The sequence below is a fragment of the Lepisma saccharinum genome, chromosome 18 (genome assembly GCF_977018435.1).
Source record: "Lepisma saccharinum chromosome 18, izLepSacc3.1, whole genome shotgun sequence".
Taxonomy (NCBI): domain Eukaryota; kingdom Metazoa; phylum Arthropoda; class Insecta; order Zygentoma; family Lepismatidae; genus Lepisma; species Lepisma saccharinum.
Genome location: NC_139246.1, coordinates 46,743,089 through 46,767,250, shown reverse-complemented (window position 1 = coordinate 46,767,250; position 24,162 = coordinate 46,743,089). Strand labels below are relative to the sequence as shown.

General features: G+C 37.4%; 1 protein-coding gene across 2 annotated transcripts in view; it reads left to right on the top strand.

The window, feature by feature from the left end:
• The first annotated feature begins 6,888 nt into the window (after positions 1 to 6,888).
• LOC146002556 (uncharacterized) overlaps positions 6,889 to 24,162 on the top strand; it is a 42,033-nt gene continuing 24,759 nt past the window's right edge. The window contains exons 1-2 of one of the 2 annotated variants that reach the window (XM_083140485.1): positions 6,889 to 7,229; positions 21,118 to 21,233. In XM_083140485.1, coding sequence (XP_082996611.1) covers positions 7,218 to 7,229; positions 21,118 to 21,233 — 128 coding nt within the window. In that variant the 5' untranslated portion in view covers positions 6,889 to 7,217. The remainder of the gene's footprint in view (positions 7,230 to 21,117; positions 21,234 to 24,162) is intronic. The other variant, XM_083140486.1, reaches the window with a different exon arrangement.

The window sequence follows — 24,162 nt, the reverse complement described above, 5'->3', positions numbered from 1 at the left end:
AAATACTGAAAAATGAGCTGAGCCCAAAAAATGGGCAAAAAAAATAAGAATTAAAACAACGTTTTCTGGTTCTAACTGAAGGGAAACGGATTGCTTTCAGGTTTAACATTGTTTTCCAGGGGGGGAAAAAATCAGCATCTTCCGAGCACTAGTCATCACATTCTGAAATGCATCCAGATCCATCTGGATCGACCACCGGCCTTGCCAAAAAAAAAAAAAAAAGATGAAGCACAGAGGAATCGGAGTTTGAATGAGAAAGCGAGAAGCAAATTTCCGTTGAGGCGACAGAGATTCCAACGATCGGTCGGAGGAGCAGAGAGGGGAATGAAAAAATCGAGCAGGATGACAAGAATCATTGACCGCTTCAAGGTCATCTTGTCTATCAGAGTTGAAGGGCAACACGCAGTCAATTCTCCGTTGGATATTTACGACCAGAACCGCAGCCAGACAATCGTTTTTAAAAAAAATATCACCCTGCAGAACCAGAGTGTGGTGTCTGAAGATGGATGAACACAAGCACGGTATGTTAACATTGAGTACATTTAGCTGGGCTGATTGGATGAACGCTGAAGGTTGTTTTGAAAGAAAAAGAAAAACATTTGCAGCTGTAATGAGTTCGGACGTTGAATTATATTACAATGAGTCATGTTGGAGCGTTATTCTAACGAGATGTCCTGATTTGCATTGCAACATTTGAAGATATTGCTTGTAATAAATATTCCATTAGCTCAGGCCTTCTGTTGTTACATCAGAATTCTAAGTTTCGGAATTACATTGGACAGATTACACTCATGGACGCCCGCAGGATTTTTTCCAGGGAGGCACAAGGAAGGTATTTTTTTTCCAGAGGGGCAAACAAGGCACATTTTCCCCCAAAATAGTGTTGTTCCCTAAACAAATGCTTAAATTTGAATTTATAGTGTTCATGCAATAATTAACACATATTATTTTGGCTAAAATGAAATTATATGTGTGAAATACATAATTTTTGGTTGACTTTCATTTTCCGGAGGGGACACGGCCCCCTTTCCGGAAGCTCATGATTACACTATAAAATCTCAAGGAAGGCCCAAGACCAGATGGATAGACAGCGTCAGAAATCACGTAAGTTGAATGAAGATCCCTAGCTGGAAAAAATGTGAGTTGAATAGAAAATAATGGAAGAATGTAATTGAGCAGGCCAAATACCATAAAGAGATCTAGCGCCTAAGAAGAAGAATATTAAACTGAAAAAAAAAGTTTGATGGAGAAATTATGGTCTAAGAAGGTCAATTTCTGCTGCTATACGACTACTGCAAAATGACAATGATCATTTAAAAAGTATTAAAGTCGGCCCCCGTGGCGGAATGGTTAGCACATCGAGGTACGACTCCAGGGGTCCCAGGTTCGAATCCCGGCTTGGGCATGGATGTTTGTGAGTGTCCATTCATCAATTTCATCACGTCATCACTCATCCCCATCTTCGAATATTAGCACAAGAAGCGAAGTAAAATATAGCAAATCAATCAATCAATGAATAAAGCTATTACATGGCTAACACTAATTAAGGAAATCTTAATGATTCGGTTTTCAAAAATTATGTTTTTTTTATGGTGAATTCAACTGTAAAATAAAATATTCAAAAATTAAATTCGGCTTGTATTCAAGTGGGTACTCTGAGGAAACTCTGGGAGGTAAAGGCGGCCAGGGGCGTGGTGCTCATCACATCACCCCCAGCTTAGTTTTGGATCATGAAAATGTGGCGCCCTAACTCCACACCCCTTATACGCCTTCAGGGTGTGCTGCAATGCACAGTGTTCGATACACGGTGGAGGGTTATGGAGATTTGGATTATGTAGGTCCACGCCAATTACCCTATCTGTGCATAAAGTGGACTTAAAACAACATTTCAATTCAAAATCTCAGTGTTGTAGGCCTATATATAAAGTTAAATTGTTAAATGTTAACGATAGACTACTGTATGCTAACAGTGTATGGTGAAGGGCGGAGAAGAAGGACAACCTCTAACATATTTAAGCTAATAATGAATCTTAATTAACTTAAGAGTAAATGCAGAGATATTTAAAATTTACCAAAAATAACAAGTTAACATAAGATTAAATTAAGTGAAAGCGATTACTCCGGACTTTATGTTTAGAATTGAACACTCTCACCACTTAGAGGAAGCCTAAAATTAAAAATAAATTACTAATGAACCACATTATCAGCAGCAAAAAAAAAAAAATCATTAAAGATGGCCGTTAATCAGCTTTGAAAAATGTACCCACTTTGCCTAAAATATGGTAGGAATGTTACTCCATTTCTTTGTGCAGCTACATGTTTTTCAAATTTGCTCTTATCTCGTATTTGTATTCTCATTTTACTTTGGGTGGCGGGATTGAAAGTCCATACCAAGAGGTTGGGCCACCAAACAAATAAGGAATGTTCCTTCTCTAAGAATGTATGCGACAAATGCAGAAATATCAAATTTAATTTTTTAATAATTATACTTACATATATGCAACTTATATCTGAAATGCAGGTAGTTTTGATATTAACTATTTAATAATGTATTTAAAGCTCCATCTGCACACTATTAAAAACATTTTATACTTAACTGTACTTCATTGACGTAAAGTTGAAGATATTATCTTCAGATTTTTTCAATGCAGAGTACAGTGGGATCCATAAGTATTATCGTGCAAATTGTCCATCAGCATGTTCGTGCACTTTATTTGACCCAATAAGAGCTTCAAGGATTAAAATAAAACTCAAAACAAGCTGTTGATAACTTCTGCACCAGCTTACATGAAAATCCATTGTTTAAAAACACATTAGATGTAAGAGAAGAATTAATTAAAATAGTCATGTACAATTTGCTGAGCAATACTAGTAGATCCCACTGTACCAGTGCTTCATTGTATTTTCAAAGATACGTATTCATCGAAATTGTTTTGCTACTTACTTCCTGTCCCCTGTGTCGTTATGGGAGAGTGGTTATTGGCGTTAAAGGTTCTATATAACACATTAAGGTAACTACTTTATCAGTTAATCACTCATCGCCTTCGACGAGACTATCGCCGAGAGGAGAAAAACTACTTAAAATAATTAAAAATACATATAAATATGGAACAGGCAGTTTATTGTTGTTTTTTTTAAAAAAAACATAGGGTTTCCCAATAACAGCACAAATGTTAATTTTGTAAAAAAAACACATAATTCATTTGACAATTTCTCATATTATTATTTCCGTACAAAGTACACACACTGCAACTAAGTATTGAATACAATATCCAACACCCGGCCCCAGTGGCGGAGTGGTTAGAACATTGCTCTACGGCACCCGGGTTCCCGGGTTCGAATCCCGGCCTGGGCATGGATGTTTGTGAGTGACCATTCATTAGTTTCATTATATCATCACTCATCCCTATCTTTAAAATTAGCCAAATGTAGCACAAGAAGCGAAGTAAAATAAAGCAAATCAATCAACAATATCCAACAGTCCACCAAAACTGCTGGTACACTCTTCCACTTGTGATGACATTTTTCTGACATAAATGACATAAGTTTAGCCGCATAATTGCAACCTAATATCGCAAATTAAACTCCGAATTTCCGGTTGCAAACTATTTTCGCATAACTTTCCCCAAATTCGAAATGCATTTAAAAAAAAAAAAAAAGTTGTCATATCAAGAAATGAAAGTTACAGTGTCTCAAAACAGATTAACTGAAATGGCACGATATGAGATATTGCGTTCTTATCGGGACACTTATATAAAGTATTCACGAAAAATGTTCATTTCGTCACACATTTCTTCTATTTTTCAACCCAACATCCTGTTTACGGTTACCTTACAACAAAACGTAGTAGTTACAGAATTTGTTCAAGAAACTTGTGCAATATCTGTTTCGGAACGTGTAGTCAACAACTACACAAACAACAACTATTGCTGTTCTTTTGTTATGCAAATGTAATTTAAAACAAGCAAATCACGTGTATTTTTGTCAACTGTGCATAATTTTGAGTAACAACAATAAAGCGTTGTCCAAGTGGCCAGTGTGTAACATTTGTTTTTCAGAATATGGTAAGACATTCTAACAGTTAGCATCTTAGCTAATGCCTCTCTAATGTCTTGATATTTAAAACTCTGCAAGCTACATCTGCTGAACTCACAGTCCTTTGTTTTATTTTAAATCAACCAATATTTCCTTCCGTATGGAAAACTGACCTAATGCAAGAAAAAATTGCAGAGCAAATTATTACATATCATATAAAAGTTGTTCTACTGATATTTGCTCTGTAGATTTTTTTATTCCTTGCAAGCCAAGGAGTCTCTAGCAAATAAGTGGGATTTCCTCATAGCTTATGGTAACGCCGTCGTCTTGAAATCAAGTGGTCCCGAGTTCGATAACCAGCGAAAGCACATACTGGTTCGGATCTCACATTAAACTGTAGAACCAGTCCCGATTAGCCTATCTGAGCCTAAAGTGGACTTAAAAAGAAATCAAACTTTAGTATTAAAGCCACAGTAACGATAATCTTCATTGTGTTCCATTTTTCTCTTTTACTGTCCAGTGAGGCCATCATCGTGCATTAGCATGTTCTTCGTTAAGATTACAATAAAAATATACATTAATTATGTCGATTGGTCCGAGTATTGATTGCCTTTGAGAGTGTTTCTTCATCAATTTCATGTAATAATCATTGATCCACATAGTCAAAATCGGCAGCAATCTCGCTATTCTGCTTCCTTAGGATTTGCACAACGATTTAGTTGGATGGCATTTAATGCAGTCAATATATGTACTTTGAAACCTAATCTGTCAACTGATTTCTCGCAATGTTTCTAATGTGAGCTGCAATGGTAAAATTATTCTTACTTGGACCATGGTGGGGGTCGCATCGGATCCCAATATGTTTTCATTTGAAATACTTCTAATAATTGAAGACTAAAATTGGTAAACGCTGTAAGTGCCACAATAATTCAAACACCGTTTTCCACGTTAAACTGTGACTGGTAGCCCTCTAAGTAGTAGTTCAAAGGGCGCGTAAAGAAGTCACTAGTGTGAACGTTCTTACGGGCTGATGTGCGCAACGATGCAATTTACCAACACTTTCGCTTTTGGCACTTACAACGTTTACCACTTTTAGTCCTCAATTGTGTTTTCTTCAAAATTACTTTATTTGCCTTAAATCAGAATTTTCAGAGAGTTTTTAAACATTTTATGAGTACAAGGGCTGGTTGAAAACTTCGCGGCCTATGTGTGTTCGAGCAAACCAGTACACAAACTAGCACCATCAATTAAATAAAAAAGTAAAGGTAAAGGTAAAGTGCTCCCCTGTGCTTAGCAACACGCCATGAAGGCGTATAGGGGGTGTGGGGGTAACGCCCCACACTTTCTTGATCCGGTCATGAGTGGGGGTGATGTGATCAGCATCACGCCCCTGACCGCCTTTACCCCCCAGGGTTTCCCCCAGGTACCCATGTCATTCGACGCTGGGTGGTCGCCGGGGCCGCTTCCAACGTTAGAAAAGTTCCCGGATTTGAACCGGCCGGGGATCGAACCCGGGACCTTGAGCATGGTAGTCAGACGCGTTACCGACTGAGCCACCTCATAATAATATATGAACGTAACACGCAAAATCATGGATAAAATAACTGGAACTTCTCTTTTGTCAGGCTCCAATTGAGGTTATCAGCCCGGATTTCAGACATAAGTAAATTTGAACAGAATGCCTTCCTCAAGGAGCTCTCGCCGAAGGACATCGACGTATCATGCCTTTGAGGGACGCTGCTGTGAAGAAATTTCGAACGTGGGAAATTTAGGCTGGAGGATGATCAAATGTCATGGCACGGTCTTCTGGGATTGTGAGGGAGTCCTGCTGCAACCTCCAATGTGGCGCAACCTTCAATTCCATGTATTATATATATCTGCTGGACAAACTGAAGGAAGCACTCAAGGAAAAACGATGCGGTAAGCTGGCGAAAGATGTCATCTTGCTGCAGGACAATGCGCCCCTCCATCCATACAAATTGCAGCAACTGCGGTTCCAGATACAGAAACATCCCCCATAACACCCAGACATGGCACCATCGGACTATTATGTCTTTCCTAAATTAAAAATGAAGGGTACACATTTCGTACAGTGGCTTGGTTTGCAGAGCAAAATAAGATTTATATTTGCAAGGTCTGCAAGCATTGCAGAAGCGTTATGAAATGTGCATTGCGTCAGGAGGAGAATATATTGAATGAAACCACCAAGAACTGTTGAGCATATCTTTGTCTTATTAGGGAGGCCTCGAATTTATCAAGCTACCCTCGTACATTCTCTGACATACAGTAAACGCACAGGTCAGAAAACTACATAAGCCCTCGACGGGATATTTCAGAACTTCTTCTTCATATGATTAGATCTAATTCCCACAAACAGTTAAGGCTCAAACATTGAATTGTTGTATTCGCTACTTAACTTTTATGGCATTTTGCCTGTTGAGAAAATACATGTGGGAAAGTAATGGAAATATTTATGACATTAAAATTACTAACACGAAAAGAAGATTAAAAATTATAAATAGTGGTTGAATTTACAAGATATTTCGAAAATTTTAACTGACCATTACATGAACGTGATAATGAACAGTTAATGCTGAAAAGGCTATATTTATTATGCAAAACGTGATCGCAGTTGTGGGAAAAACAGCTGACAACCTCATACATATGCCTGACGCACACACACCGCCAGAGAGAGAGAAAGAGAGAATGTTGTTTGCATGTGGAAATTCCAGAAACTCGAGTACCTTCGCAAACATTCGGAAAGCTTTTTTGGAAGATGGTGCAACCAGCAGGTGGATGACTTGGGTGCAATAACGGAAGTGAACCTCCGAACCAGTCGCCGAAAGGAGAAGAGGCGAGCAAAACAAGCGAACATCATAACTCGTGTGCTGGCAAGCTCGTTTGATGTTGAGGGGGGAGGGTTGAGCAAACTTGCATGCCTCACGGGGTTATTGACCTGTGGGGACGTTAGCAGATCGCCGTAGGAGTCCGTTGCTACAATACTCGAGGGGAGGACTCAAAAGGAGTACCAGGAAAAGAAAAGGAAAGAAAAAAAAGGGTTAGAACAGGAAGAAAAAAGGAAGAAGGTCTCTATTCGGACATTTCAGAGGCAGAAGAACAGGTTTTAAGATGTGCCACGGTCTTTGGTAGGCCCATTCTTCCTTGCAGTGCAGAAAACGAACATGCTTCCACAGGTGAGTGTATTCTTCGTTGCTTGTAGTGTTTCCAATTGCCTTCACGGTGTTATCTATTGTATTGGCATGCGGTTCTCATGTATTCTCGCTTTTTTGGTACCCCCCACAACGGAACCCTGACTCGGTCCTATTGTTGTGTTGCCTTCTATCATTGTTCATCTCGTACTAAAATGTTCGTCACGTAAAGAGTGTATTTTTGCAAGGCTGTCTTCGTTTAGAATGTACAATTGATTTACACAGACCTACCAGTAACATCCTGCAAGATAATATGTTATCCTTAATCGCTTTTGTGCCTTCATCAAGTCTAGACAGTAACATAATGCAAAGGAATATGTTATTCATCGTTGTTTTTGTACCTTCATCTATTCTGGACAGTAACATCCTGCAAGAGAATATGTTATTCTTCGTCGTTTTTGTACATTCATCTATTCTAAACAGTAACATCCTGCAAGAGAATATGATATTCTTCGTCGTTTTTGTACCTTCATCTATTCTATTCTTGTACCATCGTCCCTTCTAGTGAAATGCCTATATGTTTTTTTTTATGTAAGAGTGCTTATGATCCATGCTATGAGATGATGAAAGTGTTCTAACACATGTTTTTTAGATTTATGTGAAGAGCAGGCCCCCTTACACTGTTTCTGAGGACGTTTTAAAGCTCTTCGTATCTCTTTAATGTGTTGTGTATTTCCTGTGAAAGTCTCTTTACAACCTTGCACTTTTAACAATTCTCATTGGAAAGGCACGTAGTCAGGGGGAGGGCTCAGGGGGCTGAAGCCCACCCCGAAATCCTACAAACATTTAAATCTAAATAGTGTATTGTAGTAATTAATTTTATTTCCTAAGCATGATATACATTTTGTGCAATATGTTATAATGTACTGAGAAATGCATGTTCAGAGCTTCTACCCCCCATTTTTGCCTTAAGATGGCGCTGCTGCTGATAGATAAGCCCCTCTCCCGAAATAAAATTCTGGCTACGGGCCTGTTAAGGGTTTTAGATAAGAACATTTTCCATCGTATACTTTGAACGGTGCAAAATGGCCATACGTGTGGATACACCCAATAACTTATACTCATTCATTCATCCATTCATTCTTGTAATTTGACCTTCATGTCTGCCACCTATTTTTTTTTCAATTATTACGATCCACACGATTACATCTTGGTCACTCTTGATTCACCTAATCTTCTGCTTTAATTCATACAAACTGCACTATATTCCGGAAAGTTCACTCCGTACTTATCCAGTATTTATGCAACTACAAAGCAACGATACACTGTTGCCAGCCTACACAGACTTCATCGTCGGAGCGAATTTACAAAATGCCCCTGAATCTCAATTTTCAAAATTAAGTGCAATGCTGTAGCTTTATCCTATCTTGTGAGTGATGGATCTAAAATTATCATTTGTATCAAAATTCAAGTATTATACACAATTAAGTTAGAAGATAGAAGGTATGTTACGTATGTCTTCTTTTATTTTTTTAAAAGAAAGTGTTTACTTTTGTTTTCTATTGTGTCCCACACGTGTCACCAAAAAACAATTAATTTTTCCTTTAACTGGTACATTTCCCCCTCAACGCCACTACAATATTCAAAGGTCAATTATCTTTTCTACTTCATTTCACAATTCACAGAAATTGAAGTAAATTTCTTATTAAGGAAAGAGGACGTGCTTCGTGCTTCGTGCTTCACTTCCAGCTACAAATCTGGGAAAGTATTTTGAGGGTAGTTATGTTTAATTAACAGTGTTAAGTTTCGTATTTCATTGCACAGAAACTGTAAGAAAAATGTTGCTTAAGAATCAGTAGAATAGTTACTTTAATATCAAAAATGTAATCCTCGCATCACTGGAATGCCCAAGGAATAATTTTTATTTCTGCAATCAGTCGTGTGAAATGAAATAAGTCAATCAATGTGGAATATTTGAAAATTACGAAATCTGTATGCTTTCAGTAGCAAGGCACTATGCTAATTTTGAAAGTTGCTATTTACCTAAATACTGGCTTTGGAACCTAGTAACCTTGAAACAAATTAAAGATAGACTATGTGCTCGGTTCCTTGAGTTCAGAATGTGTTTTCTACTTTCATCTCGTCGTCGCCTTGTAATGAAGCGGTCTCGGGTTCAATACCCGATGGAGGCACCTAGCGGTTCGGATTTCACTTTAAACTGTAGGTCCAGTTCCGATTAGCCTTTCTATGCTTAAAGTGGACTTGATATACCAATTTATATAAACGTCTTGCACAAATATCAATACATTGAAAATATGCCAGAAAAATCCTAATGCTTTAGTTTGGTTTGGTTTGAGTTGGTGTTTTAAGTCCACTTTATGCACAGTAAGGCTAATCGGGACTGGACCTACAGTTTAAAGTGGGATCCGAACCACTTGTGCCTCCACCGGGTATCGAACCCGGGACCCCTTGATTACAAGGCAATGACGCTACCACTGCGCCACGGGGGAGGCCCCTAATGCTTTAGGAGATAATGTGTGGGAAAATATGTTTTATATTATTACAAAAACCTACTGCATCTATTTGTACACTTGTCAAATTTCTAGACTATACAATATGGATTGATAGGTTTAGAGGGGGGAAAGGGGTTACTTTACCCATTCCTAAGAAATTAAGGAGTTACAACCTACGCTTGTACTCCAATGTTCCTGCACCACTTCATACCATTACACTCTGTAGTTATGCTACAGTACCCTATTTGGTACTGTAGCTTTCAATACGCTATATATATAATTCTGCAAGACTGCAAACTTTATCTTCATTCTTAAGCAGTTTGCCACAAATGTACTACAAGTTTTAGTACAAGGCCGACTGGGCATTGTCAGTGACAATCTCAAATCTGTTTTCCATGGCTGCATTCGTTAAATTCCTGTTTTGCGAAAGATAATTGCCTTAAATACTTACTACCTTCTTAAATACAAAGAACTCTACATCTTCAGACATTTGCGATCTATTTTTGAATGACTATTCTCTACATCAAATTCGTCTTCTCAGAGTTTCTTCTGACTGTTTCGTTTCCATTTGTGATCATATTCATCTATTCACATGTCATTTCTCAAGAAAAAATGTTTCCTAATATTCATGCTTTTAATATTTTAGAAAAGGTATATTGAAACCTGTTTATTCCCAAGAATTCCATACATATTTCCAAAGACTTGTTATATTAAATGTATCACTCATACGTAAGAGGAAATGTAACTGCGAAATACTTATAGAACTTATAGTCAGTGCCATAGCCATTCTTAACTATATTAAAAACACACTACATCTATTGGATTTAAGGGTATACATTTTTGATACAAATCCTTTTAAATATGAAATGACACAATTTTAACATTATTATTAAATTTCACTTATCCTTTTATTCGTCTTATTAAAAAAAACGTAAGATTAACGATATTTTTAACTTAAGTGTCAAGAGAAATGGTTCAGTAGAAATTATGAGTCTTGTTTCTCTCCTATCACTGTACTATATTTACGAGTTTTGGCTCAACCGTTGACAACTTTTGCAAAAATAAATAATTCTCAAATTAATGTTAACAAAATGTATTTTACTAGCTAACACATATCTGTGATTCTAGAGTGTACCGATTGATTCGGGAGTTGGGTGTTCAACTTCCCCCCCCCCCTTCCTCGAGATATTTTCGAAATTGTACAACTAATGTCTTTAATATTGCAATGCATATATCGCGGGGTTCTCCATTTCTTACCTCCAGGTGGAATAGAAGTGTTACATAAACAATTGACCACACTATGTTCCGAAAACTTCCTTAAAGTTTGAACTCACGAAGGTAACAAAAATGTAACTCATGAAATTCACCAACTCTCGTGCAAAATAAATGAAAACTAAATTGATTGTGTCCTGCAAGTAATGGATAACTTACCATCACACTAATTTTTTTGCAAAAAAGTATAGTGTTGACACAAAATTATCTCAGCACTGTGTGATAGACTTTATAATATATGTATATATAGCTCTGTGTATGTGTACGCACGCGTACTAGTGCTGAAATAAGATTAATAATCAAATTCGCACGGGTGCACACACATTCGCATACTCACACACACCTACTTTAGAAATTTCTACTGTCAAAACCACTTCTAATTTTTTCTCTGGGCACATCCATGCTGGGATGCCAATTAATTATTTTCATAGTTTTACATTTCAAACATCTTTGTGAAATACAAAGACGTTGTGTGCTTATTTTCAAAGGCTGTTTAGTGCTCCCTTTTCTATTAATTTTAAAATGTTATAAATTCGAACATCAGCAGACACGAATAAAATTATTAGGTCTATAATTGTACCTGTTTATTTATCGGTTAGACCATCGCTAAAAATGAAGTTTTGCACTGCATAAATAAAACTATACCCGTCTGTTTTCAGTGCCAATAATATTCAACAACATGTCTTTGTATATCTATCGAAAAATTTAGTAGAAGATATTCTACCACATCACAGATTACGATGAAAACGAAGGAGGAAGTCCAAGTAGAATTACGAAACCGAAATTGAAAAACAAAACTCATATCCATTGAGTGAAAAATTATCCGAATACATCCTTATTTCTCCATTTCTATCAAGACTAGAGGCTAGTCTTGACAAGACAAGGGATGAAATAAGATTAGTATCAAAGAATTTTCCATTTAAAATTTAAATTTCCAATATGAATTAGAGTCTTCTCTAAAATTCACTTTTTTTACTTTCTACTCTTTTCGCTTTCGTTGTCAGAAGGAATTTCCATTCACACTACTTTCTTTGTACACTAATTATTGTGACTCGAATCCCATGAATGATTTACATACATAAGTAACTTGCTTATTGCTTGTAACTTTGTAAATATATTCGTATGGCTAAAGGCGTAAATGGAGTTTATTTTTAAAATTGTGACGTTTACTTGATGCAGTAAATTTTGAAAACTTATGCCTTGACACAATTTTTGTTTATGTTCTGTGAGTACGTACACTCTATTTATAAACTACATTGTCTGTCCTTTTATTATAAATGATGTGCCAGGAAACACTAGGTTACCCATGTGTGATAGGAATTAAATTCCCCTCCGTTTCTTCTCTTATATTTAGTGTCTCCAAGGTGGAGAGATTGACCAAATGTTATCATGTTGTGTGCGTCAGCTGTGATCTGTGTTGAGATTTCCTTTCTTTCTAACCCCTTCTCTGTCCGCCTCTCTCTCCATTTGTTTATCTCGATTTATCTTTTCTTCTCTGTCTCTTTCTCTCGCACTTCCTCTCTTTTCCACTTTCTATCTTTAAACTTCTACCATCTTGGTCTTCGATGTACAGTCACCGGCAAAAAAAATGGGACACCTAGATCCTGAAATGCTCGCTTCCCTAAAGGCGTTGTGTGTGTTGTCTAACTCTAGACCGAAGTGGATTTTAGTAGCAAATTTTCAATGGCAATTTCTATCACCGCCGTATAGTTAGGCAACACACGTAACGGCTTTAGGGAAGCTAGTATTTTGGGATGTAGGTGTCCCATTTTTATTGCCGGTGACTGTACTTCTAGATTAGTCCTAGACAGGGACAGTGATTAGAGGAGCGTGTGGGGGGGTGCAGTCCCCACCGTATTTTTATCCCCACACTATAGCAAGCGAGTAAACTCTCCCCGTTTTTTCATCCAATCGCCGCTAGTGCTCCAAGATAGAGTAGTGATTACGTCGTCGTCTTGTAATCAAGGAGCTCCAGGTTCGATACCCAGTGGTTCGAATCCCACTTTAAGCTTTAGACCCAGTCCCGATTAGCCTATCTGTGCATAAAGTGGACTTACAAACGAATAACTCTGACTTCAAGATTGATTACTTCATTTGGTTAATTTTTCTTCGCTTTTCTGCCACTTTTGGCTAATCGCGAAGATTATGATGAACGATGATATGATGAAACTGGTGAAGAGACACTCACAAAGAACACCAATGCCCAGCCCGGGACTCGAACCCGGAAATTTCTGTGATCGAACGACGACTACTTAACGCCTCGGCCACCATGTCGGCTGGAATGACATGACGTCCCTTAACTTTAGTAAGCTCATACCGACAAGCTTTAAGCCTGGTCCCCACGCAATGTTTTGTCGTTAATCTTGCACGATCATGCCAGACGGATCAAACAAAACATTAATAAAACAAACCGTACCAGCTAACTGTAGACCAGGCAAACGAGAACAAGTCTCTGCGCAAGTAGTGACGCTAGATGGCTCCACCAATGAACAGTGACAGAAACGGGATTGCGTAATGGGCGACTGGGGTTCGCCGCTTTCTCTCCTTCGTTCTGCAGCGTTGCAAACTTTTGAAAACGATAATACCGTACGCACATGGCAAACGGGCCGTATTTTTGTCTCCAGGTTCCAGAATTACATAGGGGAATATTAGGGATAGAACAGCAAATGGAAATTTTGACAAGCCGTGCATTTAGCGTACGGACTAAGGTCTGGACCGTGCGTTGGCAACGCTGCCCTTTCACCACTCGATTTTCCTCCTCCTCCTCTGCCGATATGCGCGGCCCTGCTCCACAGTTAGCTAGGACAGGGTATACGTTGGATGGAAGTTTGACGTCTTGCATGAACTGAGTGAGGTTTAACGACCGCTCAAAAGACAGATGGGTTGGAGATTTGTTTTCAGACAAAACGGAAGAGAAGTCGTTGCATCTAGACGGACATCACTCTAATTGGCCACACTTTATTCAATTTTGGGCCAAGTCTCGTTGATGATGGACAAGTAATGTCTTGTTTTTCAATTTATGGGGTTAATAACGCTAGTTCCAGTTCCAGTAGATGTCCACAGCTTTTTTTTAGAATGTTCGTCCCCTTTCGAAAAACAACTATGATATTCCAAAATCCGAAAAATTACATTTGATTATAATTCATTCTAGAGCCTTCAAGTGATTCTTCTTGTTGTTTGCTTGTGCTATTGTCTAGATATTATCAACAGTTTCGTGATTTACTAAGTCTGTTGAACTGTTGATAATATCTAGACATTAGCACAAGCAAACAATAAGACGATTGTCCAGTCGAGCCTTCCAGCATAAGGGATGTGAAAATTTATTTTTCTCCAATCTCACCGCATGCACAGAAATTCTATTTATCAATAGTGCTTCCTTCATCCATGATGTCTTTCGAACAACTGAAGAAAATACTGGACAAAGGCTGACAGAAACCATAAATAGTGTAGCAACGTGTTTTATGTCAGTCTTATCTGTCAAACTTACCTTATAATGCGAGTCTGACGACAAAACATTACGTGTGGACAAGGCTTTACAATGAGAGGTTGATTACGGGCGGAATTAAGTAAGTTGCCCACGTGTTCTGGTTGTAGACCTGTTCCTGATTTACCTTCTGTATATAGCATTGCAGGTTTGAAACGCCTACACCCATCTTCAAACACATGTGTAATCTCTGTTATGGATCAACTTTTGCCAATACCTTCTCGATTGGGCAGATGGGTGTGGATGACTGGTAGCAAGTCATTCTTATGTAAACCACGCGTGGATATGCAAAAGGAACAACACCCGATTTAATGCGGTCGGTTATTCAAGGTCGCTGACATTCAAGTGACGTCAGCCACGTAGCAGGTAATGAAAAGAGAAGTTGTTTGCTGTTGTCGTGTCGTGGGATTGACAACAACTACTTCCTTATCTCCGAAACGCTATGCCGATCTTTTCTTCCCGAAAGCAAGTGTGTATGCAAAGAGGAATAAATTAATGTCTTCGGTCTTTTCTGAAATTCGATATTATTGCATTAGCTAGGAAAACTAACAAATGAAATGATAGAGGAAATAAAAAGCATGCTTAATTCAGGAAATGCATGTTGCTCTTCTCTTCATAAACTTTTATCTTCTCGTATAACATCTAAGAAACTAACATTTAAAATATTCAAAACAGTAATTTTGCTTGTAGTATAATGGATGTGAAACTTGGTCCCTTACATCAAAAGAGGAAAATAAATTAAGAGTATTTGAAAATAAAATCCTAAACTAAAAGGGATGGGGAGACAGGTGAGTGGAGAAGGTTACATAATTTAGAACTGCATAATTTGTATTCCTGTCCAGATATTATTAGAATAATTATATCAAGAAGACTTAGGTGGGCAGGAATGGGAGAGGAAAGAAGAGTTTACAGGATTCTTGTTGGGAAACCTGATGGTAAGAGACCTGTAGGAAGACCAAGACGAAGATGAAGGTATAACGTTGAGATGGACCTTAAGGGAATCGGAAAGGATGGAAAAGATTGGATTGATCCTGCCCAAGATAGGGACAGATGGAAGGCTTGTGTTGCAGCAGCCATAAACCTTCGGGTTTAAGAAAGCTAGAGAGTTAATTAAAAACAGTACTCTGATGATATTATACAGGGTATCCAAATAAAAATATACCCAGATCGTAGGCATAAAAGTTGGGTAAACTTTTATTTTGGATACCCTGTATATATATGCACATTCAGTAAAAAATCATTCAGTTTGCCGATATTGAACCTTTGGGGTTTGTGATGTTCACTTGTCAATCATTTGCACGATTACATTTCGTTCACAAATATTTTGAATTATAACGCGAAGGTGAAGATATAACTTCTATGGGTCTATAGATTAGTGAAATAACTGAGCAATATGCAGTTCACTATTATCTATTTTCAATTCCATTACAGCCATTGCTACATAGCGACTATTGATTCTCGTTGCTATAGCAACGTTAGAATTCCAAAAATTACCTAATTTATACAGCGTATAGCGCAATAAATAACATAAAGCATAATTGACGTTGTACGAAGTAGTTATTATACATTTTTTAAATGTTATTTGAAAGTGACTTGTATAATATGAAATTAATAATTTCAATAAACATATAATTATATTGTGCGGATTCACAGGACCGTCACAGGTTTCTGAAATATACGATTGGTTTATTTTTCCTGTGTTTGTTATTTGTAAGCAGGATTTGCAAATAACAAAACGGAATGTTATCTTTAAGGGCTCAGAGTTCAATTCCCTCTTTAGCTCTCTTGTTTATTTCACGGTTATTAAGGGTGGTTCCAGTCTCGATTAACGAAAGTAAACTTCACTGCAACCTTTGCAAGTTTTTGCTTAGTTGATTGCTAACTAATAACGACCAGTTTTTCTACGCTCTTCAATCTTTTTTCCTGTAAAAAATTGACTGTTACATCTGTTACATGCCACCAGGAAACAAAGGTCATTTGCAAAGTATATACTACTTTGTCAGTTTACTAATCGCATGCCCAAGGAACTTTGCAGAAAGCAATTTGTTTCTTCTTCTTCCGCTTAAGGAGAGTCAATAGCACAGCCTGTAATTTGTTGGTCTGCCCATTAAGATTGACATCCGGGTACGAGGCTTCATTAGAAATCTATTTTGTAATGCTGGAAGAAGAAGAGCTCTCGTTTTTTAACCTTAAACTCATTCATCTTCAAAGCGAACCCTCTTCTGAAGCTTTTGAGTATATCTTATCCTACAGAGACGTTTTTAGAGAACACTTATACTTGTTGTGTGCATATTTTAGTACATTAGAACACCCTTTAATAAACTGATTGATTAATTTGTTTTTAAGTCCACTTTATGCACAGTTATACTAAACGGGATTGAATCTACAGTTAAAGTGGGATCCGAACCACTATGTGCCTCCACTGGATATTGAACCCGGGACCCCTTGATAACAAGGCGACGACGCTACCACTGAGCCATCGGGGACACCCTTTAATAAACAACAGCAATAAATTTTAAGGTTTATTTTACAGAAAAACTCAAATATCTACACTTAATAAATAAGCCGGCCTCCGTGGCGTAGTGGTTTGAGAATATCTGTCGGGTGATGGGTCCCAGATAGGACATGGATGTTTGTGTTTGTCTGTCCTGAATATAAAAGTCCAGAATTGAGAATAATTTATGTGAGGTTTCTGTTGGGAAAGCTTCCGTGGAGGGGTTGTAGTACACCGCGCTACAACGGCAGAGGTCCCGGGTTCGAATCCCTGGGAATGGGCGTTCTTTGCGTGTCTCTTCATCACTTTGATCACATCGTCACTTACCCTCATCTCGCGATTAGCCAAAAGTAGCAGAAATGCAAAGCAAAATAAACCAAATCAGTCATTCAGTCAATCAAACCTTTATAAATAAAAACAACACAGTTTCTATAACGTTGTTACTAATTCATTGTGAATACATTTGAAAAATAGATGTTTTCCGTCGTCAAGCAGAAAATTAAAATAATCAAATGAAGTTAATTTAATGTCAATCTGTATTTTGTCTTTTAGACGGATACAATGTACAACACTTCTTTCTCTAAGACATATGGACAATATTAATGTTTCCGACCTATTATACAATTCGGTAGTATCTAGTATGTATAGACGTTATGTTTCGCGAGTTAATATTTTCTGTAGGCAGAATTTATGACTATTTGAATGAGAACCTTCAATATATAACTTCCGGCCTGTAAACAATGTAACATCAGGTCTAAGTGTCGGTTCCAAAACTAGGAGAAGGGGGTAAAGTGCCAAAACTAGGGGGCAAGGACAGTTTACTTTCCCTTGGTACATATGGTTTAGCACATTGCGGGGGCGAAAGTGCCAATAAGTGGGGAGGGCAACTCCTCCCCCCCCCCCTGGTAATCGCCGCCACTGTCAGGTCTTGTTCCACATCAATCAACAATAACCATACTTCCGGGACACACTATGGGCTTCTTTGAGAGCGTAGCTGTCAATGTAATATTGTATTCAATGTGCCTCGGGACCATTTTCCTGTAGGGCCTTATATTGGATCATAATCCACTATAGTGATCAGTCTAAGCATACAATCGACATAAACAAACCATTCCAAACAATCGTTGCTTCTGAGAACAACTGCCTATTCATATCACTTATTCTTATCGGCAGTGTGGTATTTAAGAGATATCCAGCGGGGGAGGGGGAATTCTACCGACTGTCTAGAGACAGCATGAGATAAGACTTATATATTGTTGCGTGACACGATTATATATATATATATATATATATATATATATATATTGTATTGTTGGTTGATTTGGTGTTTTAAGTTCACTTTCTGCACAGTAAGGTTAATCGGGACTGGACCTACAGTTTTAAAGTGGGAACGAACCACTCTGTGCCTCCACCGGATATCGAAACCGTGACCTCTTGATTACAAGGTAACGACGCTACCACTGCACCATCGGGGAAGCCCTATATATTATATATGTATGTATGTGTGTATGTGTGCGTGCCTACCTACCTTTGTAGCCGCTAGAGGAAAGGGGTTTGCAGGGGGGTTATCTTGACAATTTTAATTGGTAAATGGGGTCACTGCACACTTCGTTTTGTCACTCAATTTTTTTTTTAAAAAAAAGCTTCGAACAAAACATATTTTTAATAGTTGATGAAAAATTGCATATTTAAATTTATATCTTGACAAATAAATGCCCAAATCCTCTTTATGATGCCTACAGTTGTAAAAGTGAGATTTTGACACCCACTACCCGAAATCTAGTCTGGGGCTTAACTTTTGGGGATATGAATCTAACTTTGGCATAACTTTTGGGGGGAGGCAGAATCAAAAAGTTTTCTTCCACATAAAAATAGCGTCGAAGATTACTTTGCTAAATTACTGCTACATTTGCGAAATCATAAAAAATTACTCATTAGCTTGCTTCTCAGGGCCCAGGAGCTTAATAAGTTCTATTAACTTGTTAAGTCTGAAAATTTGTTAGGTGGGAAATGAAAGGTAATGTGTATGTAACTTTATCATTAGATACATCAAGCCATCCATGGCCACGGAATTTTACATTTGTTAAATTTTTCATGGGCAGCAAACAAAGAAACTCAACACTTTACTACTACTGCCTTCTTGTGTAGATGCACTTGCAAATTTTCAGAACCGATCTTTTGATCAACACAGCCTTCACTTTCAGATTTCGTTCATTTTGAAGGCAGATTCCTGATATTACAGGGTCTAGAACTCGTAATGCTCACGTTTTCCTCTAAAACTCTAGCTTCACAAAGAAGTAGAGTTCATTATTTTTTAAAAAAACAGACTGTTCTTTAAAAAATAACTCCGTAAAGGACTATATTCGTCTACTATTGTTCCAATGATACAAATAGAGACGTTCTGACGTGACAAGTTCGAGTCACGTGATAACTAATTCGTAAATTTCACATGTATTTTCCTGGCAAATTCCGTGGACAAAGAAATGGAAAGAGGGGAAGTGGTCTTCAACCCTGACCACTTGTTTGGCAGGAATAGAGCAGCGCTTGAGGCCACATCTGTGTTCGCCAAATCGAGCTTCCAGTTGTCTGACAGAAAATGTTGCAATTGAATGGCGACGTGGGGGAAAGTAACTAAATTGCTAATAATTTCATGTTTCCCCTCCAAATATCATCCCCCCCAGGGATAAAATTTACCAAGCAGAGAGGGGAACACAAATTCCCCCCATCCCCCTACAAATACCACACTGCTTATCGGTTATCATTCCTCAGTATTCAGTTCCATAGGCATTGCTGACCTGAAGAAGTCTTACAGTCTAATAAAGATATTTACGTTGCATTTACTTGTACTTAACTTCCATTCTCAAACTCAATACAAATGTTCGGGTAGTTACTTGCTGCAAAGGTAACTCAGTTACAGTTACAGTTACTTTCTGCAAAAGTAACTGAGTTACAGTTACTGTTACTTGCTGCAAAAGTAACTGAGTTACGGTTACTGCTACTTGCTGCAAAAGTAACTGAGTTACAGTTACCATTACTTGCTGCAAAAGTATCTGAGTTACATTTACAGTTACTTGCTGCAAAAGTAACTGAGTTACAGTTACTGTTGCTTGCTGCAAAAGTAACTGAGTTACAGTTACCATTACTTGCTGCAAAAGTAACTGAGTTAAAGTTACCATTACTTGCTGCAAAAGTATCTGAGTTACATTTACAGTTACGTGCTGCAAAAGTAACTGAGTTACAGTTACTGTTGTTTGCTGCAAAAGTAACTGAGTTACAGTTATTATTACTTACTGCAAAAGTATCTGAGTTACATTTACAGTTACTTGCTGCAAAAGTAACTGAGCTACAGTTACAGTTACTTGTTGCAAAAGTAACTGAGTTACAGTTACCATTACTTGCTGCAAAAGTAACTGAGTTACATTTACAGTTACTTGCTGCAAAAGTAACTGAGCTACAGTTACAGTTACTTGCTGCAAAAGTAACTGAGTTACAGTTACCATTACTTGCTGCAAAAGTAACTGAGTTACATTTACAGTTACTTGCTGCAAAAGTAACTGAGTTACAGTTACTCGTTTTGAAAATTAACTGTAACTTACTTTAAAATTATTTTCTGCTTGAAATATTATTGGAAATGATAATCATTATAAATAATACATGAAGACTTACATGTGTTTTATTTATGATCTTATTCAGTAGAGGTGGAAAGTATTCCTGTAGGGATGGGTCAATCATTTCTCGGGGAGGGGGGAGGGGTTTCAGTTTCAAATACAAATCCACTTCTCCAACTTCCCATAACAACAATAAGTATCACAAACGTATATTAAATAGAAAACCATCCCACATGTTAACCACACACGCACACACACACGCTCTACCATTGGATTCTTTCACGTTACTAAAATTTCAATTTCTTCTTCATACAATACTTGAAAGCGAATCGTCCCAGCGACTTACCACGAGCAACAAATAATGGAAAGTAATGTACTCATACCTATCAAACAGGCGTACAGAAGAATACATTATTGTTTACACATTTATATCTAATTGCATAATCAAACATACTCAAAAGTTGTAGTATAATATCTTATTCTAGGACGTGTTACTAGTATTATAGATAAATAAATTTTCTCCATAATGATATTGTAACAATCCCTCTTTTATTTATTTCAGATACTATTAGTGTCCATTCTCCTCGCACTGGCATCAGCAGTGCCATCTGGAGGACCTTTGACAGACTTGATGGAACCAACCAATCCTAAGGAACCGGAAAATGAGGCTGGTTACAAGTAAGTATGACAGTGCGTCCCAAAATGATTATCGGTGTTTCATAGTCGTTTAATTTTCCTTATATGTGGCGTATAAGGACAAAGCTTGTATGGGAGTAAACAACAACTCAACAAGTGTACATAGTGTACCTTATAAATGTTCAATGTGAGCACCTTTCGTGACACAGCACACATCCATCTGGTAGTCCAAAGCTTCTCGACGCTCTCGTTCAACACACTTGAACGCCCAGAACCCTTCCCTTTGCAGACACATCCAGTTGTTTGAATCTTATTAACGACGAATGTTGTTATCGAACGGAGGATCACTTCCAAATCGCTGAACTGAAACAGCAGAACCACACCTTGCAAATTCAATGACACGAAAGGACTTCTGCACGGGAGTCGTCATGTACTAATACAGCTACGCCGCTGTGATTGGTGGGAAACAAATGATAAGCGCTCAGGCTAGAAAACTTCCACAGTCGTTCTTATCGTACATGTCCCATATAAACATTCACCTTCGTCTGTTGCAATATTCCAACTACTTGAATCCCTAAAATCATTTTGGGACAAGGTGTGCATTCAATATAAGGGTAGATAGACATATTCTTTGTAACATATCAGAATTATTTATAATCAATAAATTGGAAAAATGCAATTTCATGTAAAACAGAGTGTACAATCTAAAAATGCAAATTAAATGTTGTTCACTTCAGAAGTAAAAATATGGTGCTGATGCCATTCTTCATACAACTTGTTAAGTACAATTCTGACTGTATCAAGTACGCGTCTTCTATGTATAGTGCTGCAGAAAAAAACCCACTAATTTTAAGGGTATATGTAACATAGGTGCAATATCGAAAGGTAATATTCAAAGAGATACAGTTCATGTCAGTGCACTGTATTTATAAAACTAATATTCCAATTTCTGAAAACAACTTCAAGAGCATTTAATGCACAATTGAAAAGGTAGCGGCAAGATAGTTCTAAGTCTCATTTATTTTCATCGCACATACGTATGCAAGTCATGGGATAAAAGTCAATTTCAGACATTACAAAGACAGATTTTTCCATTGGGTAAGGCTACAAAGTTCAGGTGCTAAATGAGACTACTAGTGTAAACGCAATTTGTGGATTTCATTGAACTTTTTTAAGTCTCACAAATACGGAAATGTGACTCTGTACTATCTCCTCCTGGTCGCTTTAGTTCAAAATATTCCTTGCTAATGTGAACTGCGTTATCTTGAAAACAATCATGTTTCGGGTCGAATTAACGTTAACATCGGCTTCTCAACAGTACTTGTTTACTAATACTAAGAAATTATTTTATATTATTTTTGCTATTTATCTCAACTATGGAATGTTATGCAATTTTGTAATGTGAACATTTCATTTTTTTAAATGCCTTATTTAGCAATGCCTAACTTTTCTTATGTCTGAGCTGTCTGTGGTAATATCATTGGGGATATGTGAATATAAGGGAAGGTGTACATATTAACACAATGTTGAAATATCTTCTACACATTTTCCAACAAAGTATTTTCTGGTTAGTATATTAACCACTGCCCTTTCAGACAAGGGAATTTTGAAACGCACATCCATTTTCCGTCAGAAAGTAGGTACATATGTATAGGATACTTAGTTTTTCTGCGTCTCTGTGTTAAACACAACGATGATGATGAATAATGAATTAATGAAACATCCATATGTTGACAATGTTTCGAACCCAGGAACAATAGGTACTCTAATCACTCATCCACGTGTGATAGACAATATTTCTAGTTAGTTTATGTTTTCTATTGGTTTCGGCATATAATACTACAAGCATTGCATCCCAAATTCAAATATCCTGAACACCATTAGAGCTGTTCTTGTTCAAAAGCTATATATTTACGAATTCTCTATTTGAGAAAGAAAACATGTATCCTGATTCCTTCCAAATAATACTCGAATACTCAATATGCAAATCTATAATAATAAGCATCTTTTTTAAAATGAAGCCAGCCCTACGATCGTGATCTTAATGAGAATGGAATACACGCCTGCTTGTTTCCAATACCTGTAGGTTTCTGCTAAGACCCAGTTGTATCTCTACAATCAACATTCATCTACACCATAACACAACCACTAATTGCAGTACAATTATTCTCATTTGACCAGAGATTATTATTTGGAAACTATAGTAACTTCTCTCTCAGATCTATATAAAATATTTATAACTTGTGTAGATATTTGTTGGATAAACAATGACCACATGATGCTACATTACATTGGAGAGGAGAGGACAGAAGTAATCATGGCGTTTTTGCATTTTTGTTGAAGTTTCGGCAACATTTGTTGTCCTGCCTTCTAGTCTTGTTATTTGTGGCCGCTTTTCCTTATCTTGGTTTGCTTTGTTTTTTGACATTTTCCTCTTTCGCACTACGGTCGTGCTAATAGGGAATTTAACATTGTATTATAGTGTAGGAGATATATTATACTAGAATTAGGCTAAGTAGCTAGACCTCATCATTTCTATTCTATTCTATTACACTATTATATATACACACTTCTCTTTCCATTTCTTTTGCCCTTGTCCTAAGTGGTTTACATCCGAATACTGTTCAGCGAAGACGCTGCTTGACTTGTGTTCCATCCGGTTGCAGCATGTAATACCTTATACGGCTTGCTGCTTTGTGTACTTGTTATTTTTTAGTTAATCTAGTCTCGGCATTTTATAAATTCGCCTTCTAGGATACCTTTGACCGATGTTACTGATGAAAACATGTCGATTTATATTTTTTGAATTATTTTATAACAATGCAACTTTGCTTGTTGCATCACCAACACTTCTGGGTTGTAACGTTCAATGGCATTGTTTCAACCCAGACTTTTCAATTATGATTATTCTACTATGCTACTTGAACAATGTTCTGTTTCACAAATATATACCTAGATGGCAAAAACTGGA